This window comes from Olea europaea, chromosome 23 (genome assembly GCF_002742605.1).
Source record: "Olea europaea var. sylvestris chromosome 23, O_europaea_v1, whole genome shotgun sequence".
Taxonomy (NCBI): domain Eukaryota; kingdom Viridiplantae; phylum Streptophyta; class Magnoliopsida; order Lamiales; family Oleaceae; genus Olea; species Olea europaea.
In genome coordinates, this window is record NC_036259.1 from 11,355,499 (window position 1) to 11,365,921 (window position 10,423).

General features: G+C 33.6%; 1 protein-coding gene across 2 annotated transcripts in view; it reads right to left on the minus strand.

Annotated features, from left to right (window-relative positions):
- Positions 1-9,631, minus strand: part of LOC111372388 (ABC transporter B family member 25) — an 11,964-nt gene extending 2,333 nt beyond the window's left edge. The window contains exons 1-12 of one of the 2 annotated variants that reach the window (XM_022994726.1): positions 9,422-9,631; positions 8,930-9,001; positions 8,815-8,850; positions 8,666-8,740; positions 8,433-8,557; positions 5,464-5,563; positions 5,217-5,388; positions 4,820-4,938; positions 2,854-2,964; positions 2,590-2,734; positions 2,308-2,440; positions 173-248 (exon numbers count right to left, since the gene is read on the minus strand). In XM_022994726.1, the coding sequence (XP_022850494.1) occupies positions 173-248; positions 2,308-2,440; positions 2,590-2,734; positions 2,854-2,964; positions 4,820-4,938; positions 5,217-5,388; positions 5,464-5,563; positions 8,433-8,557; positions 8,666-8,740; positions 8,815-8,850; positions 8,930-9,001; positions 9,422-9,484 (1,227 nt within the window). In that variant the 5' untranslated portion in view covers positions 9,485-9,631. Of the gene's footprint in view, positions 1-172; positions 249-2,307; positions 2,441-2,589; positions 2,735-2,853; positions 2,965-4,819; positions 4,939-5,216; positions 5,389-5,463; positions 5,564-5,968; positions 6,094-6,201; positions 6,277-6,350; positions 6,387-6,465; positions 6,538-6,957; positions 7,168-8,432; positions 8,558-8,665; positions 8,741-8,814; positions 8,851-8,929; positions 9,002-9,421 lie in introns of those variants that run through there. The other variant, XM_022994725.1, reaches the window with a different exon arrangement.
- Positions 9,632-10,423: the final 792 nt, after the last annotated feature.

Sequence of the window (10,423 nt, forward strand, 5' to 3'; positions counted from 1 at the left end):
GTGTGTGTGGGGGGCGGGGGGGGGGGGGGGGGGGGGAATTTTCTCCATTCTCTTTTTTGTCCATCATTTGTATGTAAACCATTATATATAACTCCTTATATACAAGTAGCATTATTCTTTTTGGAATGACGGTATTCCCAGTACCAGTGAAAGTGGACATACTATCAAATACCTTCAAGACCATATTATTTGGACGGGATGGATAAGCAAACCAAACATCATCCAACTCCACAGTTGCATCTTCATTTCTATGATGAAAAATGTTATCATCATTATCGTACAGAAGTTTAACATTGGACTATAAAGTAGAACGAGTGAATTTGAATACATGACAGGGCAAAAAAGATTTTTGACACTTCCATTTTTGGCACTATGGAAATTTGCAGATATCTAAGATATTTTTATTGGGTTAATACATTGTCGAACGAACTTAGGGCAGCATGCCTTGTCAAAAGACAGTATGACTTCAGATAAACAGATATTACATTGTTCTCATTATCCCAAGGCAGTGGAACCTAACATGGTGGATGGTTACTGACCATAATTGGGAACCAAATAAATGGTGCCTATTCTGCAATGGCTAATTAACACATTTTTGTATATAGAATGCAATTACAGTGAACATACATGTATTAGGATAACAAAATATACACTACTATTGCAGGAGTGTTAAACATGTTGTTGCAGGAGTGTTAAACATGTTCCCACAGGTGTTCATCAATTGGGAAAATATACAAATCACTCCTCGTATATAGGTCTGACTTCACATACTGTGACTTGATAAATTACAATTTACACATGGCTATTTCATATGCTCTATGAAATAACAAATTTTATTAGGAGCATGTTTGGGAGTGATTATAACTTAAAATAAGTTGTGTCCCCTATGGAATTTATGGATGATAAATGGGTAGTGGTTGAGGGTCCCACAAATATGTGGATAAAATGTATTTTGAACTGTTTAAATTATGATTTAAGCTCTACAAGCCAAACGTGCAATAGGTCTCCCAGAAAGAAAGGGAAAGGTACTGATAAATATTTATTTTTTACTTATCAATACCTAATAAGTAACATATAAGTAAAACAAACATTAAAGAGAAAAAGTTACTTAAATATGAGGTTCACTTATAAAGTAGGTTGCGTGCACTATTTTTTTCTAAATTGCTTTTCTACAATTCTTATGGCTTCTATTATTTCATTGAATGATGATATTGTTCTACTTATAAAAGTTGAATATCATTTAACCATCCAAACCCCTTTTTGTAAATTATTTGAAGTTTATTTCAATTTTATTTTGATAGTTTGACCTAATTTATAACTGATAAGTGAACTTGCAAATAACTTTTTCTATGTAACAAGTTTGTTTTTGTTGGGTGCTGTAGGTAGTTGTTCATAAAATATGCAATTTTACAAGAGTTGCACACAATATATTTTACTTGAGTATACAAACTAGCTATAGCTCACTCTAAATTTTCACTGTTTTTACGATCAGTTTTATCGAGATACATATCACCTTAACTTGTTTATATAGGCAACCATGGACTAATATACACACATTGGACTAATATAGACAAAAGAATTAAATCAGTATTTACGACTTATTATTTTCAAGTGAACTCTTTTAGTTTACAAGGCAAGACTTCACTGAAGATTGCAAATTAGTCGATGACTTTTAAAAGTCTTACTCCCTCCATCCCACAAAGATATTTGCTTCCATTTTCACACAGATTAAGAAAACTTATTAATATAGTTGGAACTATAAATTTTACTTGAGTTTTTTCTAATATACCTATACATTGAATAATAGATGTTAATATTTGTTGATAAAAAGGCATTAAATATGGGCATATTAGAAAATTAACAAGTTAATTACATTCTCAACAAAAAAAGTGGCCTATTATTCAGAACAAACGAAAAAGAAAAGTAAGTCCATCTTTATAGGGCTGAGGACTCATTTTTAAGTTACTTTATTAGAACTCAAAAATAAAAAAATATCTATTTGAAACTTCCCTATTTTTCAAAGGATACTTAACGAAGATACGTATCTGTTTAACACTCATCAAATAGTAGCATCAATTGTAATTTTTGAAAATGCATTATATGAAGAGTATTTACATACTGTATACATGGTATGCTGTGTAAATTTATCCTTTTTTTTAACATAAACTTGACAGATAAGTTAATATTATGAAAATAGCAACGTGTAATGTTTTGACGGTATGTGAAGTGTAATTTCTCTTGCGATGTTTAACTATCAAAAGAAATGAGATGTATGAGAATTAAAAAAATGAAATCAGAGGAACTAACCCCAATGGACACTTATTTCCTGATTTTGGCATGGAAGAAACACGGTCTAAGAGCTGGAAAACTCTCCTACTAGCTCCAGCAGCTTTCATTACCACCGTATATAAGTTAGATAGTCCAGATACCGACGATCCAACTACAAATTTTAAAAGTTGAGCACTTCAAAAAGACGTCCTAGAGGTTCATTGCCTGAGGATGCAGTACAAGTAGTACAATTCTAGCGCTGTGATATAAGTAAAAAGTATCCAGAATCTGTAGTGATTTGACTTTCTATGAGGAAATTACCAGTTAAGCTATACAGAATGAAGGATGTGAGAGATCCTGGAGTCATGGACCCATTGATTGTCAGGGTAGCCCCATATATTACTACTGCAATAACTGATAGCGTTGAAGCTGCATTAAGACCTCCAGAGAAAAAACCAACAACTTTCTACAGGGAAAAAGCACGAGATATTAGACAATGAATCTCTAGAGTGCTTAAACGACTAGATGAGTCTATTTCATGTAGCTACCATGAGAAGGAGAAAATTAAAATATTAGGAAACTTACAGCTTGTTTCAGCCCAAGAGTTAATGTCTCATCAACTTTTCCAGAGTAGCGTGAGACCTCATATTCTTCTTGTGCAAACGATCTCACCGTGCGTATCGCACCAAATGTTTCCTAAATAACAACCACATGTTTTATTTAGTAAAGAAAATCGTAATGATGATCAAATTGGACTAGTCCTACATGTGACGAAAAAGGCCTACACTAGTTGGGTAGCTCCTCATTCCTCTTCTGCATGTCTGTCTCTCTTTAGCCTATTACCAAATTAGTTTATGTTGGTTTCTAGAAGTATCGGTAAATTATTATTGCTTTCTGAAAGCTCTATTCACGAATGAAGTGTTGCACCTCGAAAACAAGTTTAATACCGGAATGAATAGAGCTTGAGTGAATTTCTAACTAGAGTAAAGGTCATTTCTTTCTATTGGTCACACCCAGACAGAGATGGCTCAACAAGAAAAGGTAAGCGCCTAGCATGAGCCTTTTTTTATTAGTTTAGTAAAGACATGATTTGGTTCTATACGGTAGCAACAAGACCATTGTTAAGCCCATGGACTAGGTCATTCAAATGATGATAATCAAATATCATAAAAGGTTTAACCTGCCCTTATTGGGCACTAATTGATTTTCAAATGAGATTATTGAAACCTGATCTAACAAGCAGTATTAGAGCTAAGATCATGGGTCAAGTATGGACATTTTAATTGGAACCAAATTGAAACTGTGATTTTGGTTCATTCCAAAAATTACATAGAACTGAATGGTTTTACTTGTAAAGTACCCAAAGTATAATGTATGATTTCAATTTTGAAATATCAGGACCTAAACCCGATTATAAATCGGATTTTCATTTTCATGCTCTTAATCCCATGAATCGGGCCATTCATATCTTGATCATTGAATGCCATAAACAAGCTTGCTCTCACTGGATGAACATCAATTGGTCTTCAGATAATATGGTTGAAATCAATCTTAACAAGCTTCCTACACACTAAAGAAATGGATAAAAAAATGGTGGACTTCTGCAACGGGCTAAGCTACCCATGGGGTCAAAGAGTTTTAGACAGCATTCTTGATGGAGAAAATGTGAATGGAAGATCTCATCTTATTAATAAATAAAAGAAACCTTAAAAATGAAAGAAAATGTGGAAAGTGAAGAAGAAAGAGATGTAAAAATAGAAATAGCTTTCGAAATGAAAGGGACTAAAAAGGAACAAGAGTGTCCACGAATCTAATCAATCTTCAATCATAGTCCAAACTAATAAAGAGAGAGCAATCCTCTTTGCTAGTAAGACTAATCGGGAAGCACTTGAAGATCTAAAGATACCCGTGTTTTTCACTTATTTCTATTTCTGCACTAGGACATTATTCTATTCTAGGCTAAAGCCAAAAGTATACTAAGGGTAGTAACGCAAGCACTGAAATTGGAGGAGTATATAGAACAAACAAGCCTAGCAAACCCAAAATAAACCATATGGGTTGTTTCCAATCATGAGTTCCCCATAACATTAGCACTCTGGGGTGCGGTGGCCATTCCATTAAATCTTTGATCCAGCTCTTACTACAGTTTATGGTTTTTCTTTTCAAAACAAACATAAACTTCAACACCCTATCTTTTGAAAGGAGATTCCATAGACGACCAGTTATCAATCAACACCAACTAAACAAGCAGCCAGACGCTTCTGCTCAGAGTTATTACCATTGGCGCCTAAGAACAATCCTAACCTACTTACAAGCGTCAATAACCAATAGAATTTCTTCGACCATGGGTATATTAATTTCAAATATTTTGTTTTTCTAGTTTGAGAACCTCGTTTCACTAAGTGTTATGGAAGAGGACACAAGATAATCACTTGAAATCATCAAACTGTTGAACAATTGAAGGATGGCCAAGTTGTAGAACTGAAGAATGCTACAACTTAAATATTACACTTGGAAAAAAAACTAGATATTTGGATTAAGAGCAATATACCTCAGCAATAGATGACGCTACTGCAGCAGCAGCTTGAGTCTTGTGAGGAAGTTCACGCAGAAAGCGTCCAAATTTTCTAACAGCAATGGATATGGCAGGAACAACAACCAAAGCCAACACTAAAATAGAATACGGATAAGAAAACATAATAAAATGCTAAAATAACAAGCTAATTTTGCCCCTGTTTGATGGCCATTATTTGGGACAACAATGTTTCGAATACTGATTTTTAGGAAAACGTATGGTTAAAAAGTAAGTAAAAGCTACGAATTTACTTGCAAAATATTTTATTGTATAAATGCATGGTTGAAAATGTGTGTAGAAAAAAAGAGTTTTCAAATAATAATTGTCAAACAAGGGCTTTAGTATTTGGCATTCTTAAGAATGAATAAGATACATGTTAACTTCCATGATGTTGTAAACATGAACCCAAGACCAATAAATGCAGTAGAAAGATTCCTTAGAGCCTCTGAAAGGTTGGTGGTTGCAGCATTTTTTATAATCTGTGTATCTTCAGATAGCCTACTCAAAAGTTCCCCCGTGCGAGTAACATCATAAAAGGCTATTTCCTACAAAAATTGTTAATAAATAAATCCCTTGGATAATAAAAAAGAAATATACACTGGTGAAGTCAATTTCTTTACCTGGTGAATAAGATGACTGAATAGATTCTTTCTCAATCGAGCAACAACCCTCTCACTAGCAGAAGAAAACAACCATGCTCGAAGTGTTGTACAAATTGAACTGAAAAGAACAAGAATTTATTAATTTTAAGAGATGCAAAGATTAGCTATGTATGAACAACTACCTAGAAAAATAATCCAGCTTTTGAAGTGTATCAATAGTCAGAAGCCGATGTGTTACTCATTGAGTGGTTGAATTATAGAAACTTGAAGCCTTGAATTCTTAATCTAACCCTGAAGCAGTAACTTAAATACTAATTGCAGGTTTAGGATTGAGCATTGAACAGAATGGTATAATTAATAATCTTCTAACATTTTTTTCTTTACTACAGTGACAGTTCAGTGATATCCAATTATCCTCAACAAATATGCTATAAATTTTTATTGTTTTCTGGAATGGAAGTACTAGAACAAGTAATATATTGGAAAGAAAAAAGTACCCTGTAGATCAAAAATATGAGAATACCCGATTATGACAATTAGAAATATATAGAGAATTGTGTTCTTGACAGCATCCAAAGCCTCAGATTTCTGTTCAGGTGTTTGAGTATCTCCAGAAACGATGTCAATTATTTTCCCCCCAAATTTTGGCTGCAGAATTGACAATACGAAGTCAAAAAAAAAAAATTTAGAACCTGTATCGCAAATTTGGGAATCAGAGGAATAGGGGAAGTGTTTCTCCGTTGGAATGGTTCATACCACTAATATGCTTGATGTGGATGCAATTAACAAAGCAACTGTGCCAACAATCAAACTACCAGCTTCAGGCTTTGCCTGTGAAAAAACATCATTTTAAGGACTTGAAAAGATTCGTTGATCAATTTGCACAAGAAACAAAATTAACTTACAAGTGAAAATACTCTACCGAAGCCCACATTTGCTGCCTGGATTTCCAAGAACATAGTTAGATCCTTAAAAATACCAAATAGTTCACAAAGCATATTTAAATGAAACTTGGTTTACCGGTACTGCATCTCCATGTTCGAGATCTGACGGCTGACCATTTTCCGAGGTGTCATTTCCTTTTCTCCCTTCCTATTTGAGCGCAAGAATTTAAAAATGAAAGAAAGACAAGACTCTACTAAATTAGACATAGAAAAACAAGATTTCATTTTGCCAATGTCGCCTCTAAAACTTCCCGGCCCTCGCACCACCCAGCTAATCTCTCAAGAAATAAAATAAAGTGAAATGCCATTGCCTAATACTATATAGTTTAAAGAAGACCAAGCAATATTTGACTCATAGTTTCAAGAGTTGGGTGTGGAACCCGAAGTCACGAGTGGGTTGACTTCCATATACATTAGCACCAAATTCATGTACTAAAATGACAGGTTTTCAATGGTAATTCATAAAACATACTGATATTCAAACCCCAATAGCTCATCAAACAAGAAAGGAAGTAAAATTATAAAATAATACAGAAACATTCCATGGGTTGTTTTTTAACAAGCTTACTTGTCTGTTCAGAAGAGGGGTCCCCTCGTTCACAAGGCCATGCCGCCCTGAAGACCTCTCCATAATATCTTGTGCTAGTTTTAGTTTTACAAAAGGAAGCACTGCCACGAGATTGTGAGAAGAGGTAATATAGGGCCGTTCAAATTCCCCAAAAGGAAGGAGTGCGAGTGGTTGGTTTTAGTCAAGTTTCTTGTTTGTTTTTTTGACTTGCAATTTCCGCCTCTGATTTATTTGTGCAATTTCTGAAATTCCGAGACTAGTAATTAGAAATATAGGCGTCGATAGTGAGTTGTGCCTTAGCCCCGTTTGGCTCCATATTTAGAAATGAAAATAAATAAAATAATATATTTTTTTTAAAAATAAGTGGTTGAAAAAGAAAAGAAATTCGATTTTAATGTAATATTATTTTATGAAAGATTATGTGGTTCGAAATAGGAGGAAAAAAATGAAATATAATAGAATGAACCCAAACAAGGGTTTATTTTCTAGACTCCAGTTTATAGTATTAGATGTTATATTAAGCCCTTGTTTGAGTTCTATTTTTTAAAATTCATTTTCAATCGTACATTTTTCAATAAAATAATTTTACATAGAAATCGAAAACTTTTTCTTATTTTCTAAACAAACATTCTCCAAAAAATTACTAGTTCCATTTTTTTAAACTCGTTTTTACTCGAACATTCTTCCAAAAAAAAAAAGAAAGAAAAAAAGAAAAATTACATATAAATCAAGAACATTTTTCTTATTTTTTAAACACACATTCTCCCAAAAAAAAAAAAATTCTATTCAATAACACATTTTTTACCCAAAATGGGACTAAAACAAGGGCTGAGATTCTTTGTTGTGGATGGATTACTATAAAAGAAAAAAAGATTAATTTGACTAAAAAAATGCTTGTATTTTTTGAGAGAACATCTCATTGATCGATTTAGAAAACCTCGCGAATTGGCTTGGGTAACGTTATGGGGGTATGGACCGCATCTTTTAGCATAATTGGTTATTTCTTATCTTGGGACCAAATTGGTTATTGGGTGGTGAATGAATTATACAAATTAGTGCTTTGATAAGCAAGGCCTAAGCGCGAAACGAGCATCATTTGTTCATGTTTTTTTTTTTTTATGTATGAACAACTACCTAGAAAAATAATCCAGCTTTTGAAGTGTATCAATAGTCAGAAGCCGATGTGTTACTCATTGAGTGGTTGAATTATAGAAACTTGAAGCCTTGAATTCTTAATCTAACCCTGAAGCAGTAACTTAAATACTAATTGCAGGTTTAGGATTGAGCATTGAACAGAATGGTATAATTAATAATCTTCTAACATTTTTTTCTTTACTACAGTGACAGTTCAGTGATATCCAATTATCCTCAACAAATATGCTATAAATTTTTATTGTTTTCTGGAATGGAAGTACTAGAACAAGTAATATATTGGAAAGAAAAAAGTACCCTGTAGATCAAAAATATGAGAATACCCGATTATGACAATTAGAAATATATAGAGAATTGTGTTCTTGACAGCATCCAAAGCCTCAGATTTCTGTTCAGGTGTTTGAGTATCTCCAGAAACGATGTCAATTATTTTCCCCCCAAATTTTGGCTGCAGAATTGACAATACGAAGTCAAAAAAAAAAAATTTAGAACCTGTATCGCAAATTTGGGAATCAGAGGAATAGGGGAAGTGTTTCTCCGTTGGAATGGTTCATACCACTAATATGCTTGATGTGGATGCAATTAACAAAGCAACTGTGCCAACAATCAAACTACCAGCTTCAGGCTTTGCCTGTGAAAAAACATCATTTTAAGGACTTGAAAAGATTCGTTGATCAATTTGCACAAGAAACAAAATTAACTTACAAGTGAAAATACTCTACCGAAGCCCACATTTGCTGCCTGGATTTCCAAGAACATAGTTAGATCCTTAAAAATACCAAATAGTTCACAAAGCATATTTAAATGAAACTTGGTTTACCGGTACTGCATCTCCATGTTCGAGATCTGACGGCTGACCATTTTCCGAGGTGTCATTTCCTTTTCTCCCTTCCTATTTGAGCGCAAGAATTTAAAAATGAAAGAAAGACAAGACTCTACTAAATTAGACATAGAAAAACAAGATTTCATTTTGCCAATGTCGCCTCTAAAACTTCCCGGCCCTCGCACCACCCAGCTAATCTCTCAAGAAATAAAATAAAGTGAAATGCCATTGCCTAATACTATATAGTTTAAAGAAGACCAAGCAATATTTGACTCATAGTTTCAAGAGTTGGGTGTGGAACCCGAAGTCACGAGTGGGTTGACTTCCATATACATTAGCACCAAATTCATGTACTAAAATGACAGGTTTTCAATGGTAATTCATAAAACATACTGATATTCAAACCCCAATAGCTCATCAAACAAGAAAGGAAGTAAAATTATAAAATAATACAGAAACATTCCATGGGTTGTTTTTTAACAAGCTTACTTGTCTGTTCAGAAGAGGGGTCCCCTCGTTCACAAGGCCATGCCGCCCTGAAGACCTCTCCATAATATCTTGTGCTAGTTTTAGTTTTACAAAAGGAAGCACTGCCACGAGATTGTGAGAAGAGGTAATATAGGGCCGTTCAAATTCCCCAAAAGGAAGGAGTGCGAGTGGTTGGTTTTAGTCAAGTTTCTTGTTTGTTTTTTTGACTTGCAATTTCCGCCTCTGATTTATTTGTGCAATTTCTGAAATTCCGAGACTAGTAATTAGAAATATAGGCGTCGATAGTGAGTTGTGCCTTAGCCCCGTTTGGCTCCATATTTAGAAATGAAAATAAATAAAATAATATATTTTTTTTAAAAATAAGTGGTTGAAAAAGAAAAGAAATTCGATTTTAATGTAATATTATTTTATGAAAGATTATGTGGTTCGAAATAGGAGGAAAAAAATGAAATATAATGGAATGAACCCAAACAAGGGTTTATTTTCTAGACTCCAGTTTATAGTATTAGATGTTATATTAAGCCCTTGTTTGAGTTCTATTTTTTAAAATTCATTTTTAATCGTACATTTTTCAATAAAATAATTTTACATAGAAATCGAAAACTTTTTCTTATTTTCTAAACAAACATTCTCCAAAAAATTACTAGTTCCATTTTTTTAAACTCGTTTTTACTCGAACAAGGGCTGAGATTCTTTGTTGTGGATGGATTACTATAAAAGAAAAAAAGATTAATTTGACTAAAAAAATGCTTGTATTTTTTGAGCGAACATCTCATTGGTCGATTTAGAAAACCTCGCGAATTGGCTTGGGTAACGTTATGGGGGTATGGACCGCATCTTTTAGCATAATTGGTTATTTCTTATCTTGGGACCAAATTGGTTATTGGGTGGTGAATGAATTATACAAATTAGTGCTTTGATAAGCAAGGCCTAAGCGCGAAACGAGCGTCATTTGTTCATTTTATTTTATTTTTTGTGCGCCTAATTGCACGTAGGCCGGCT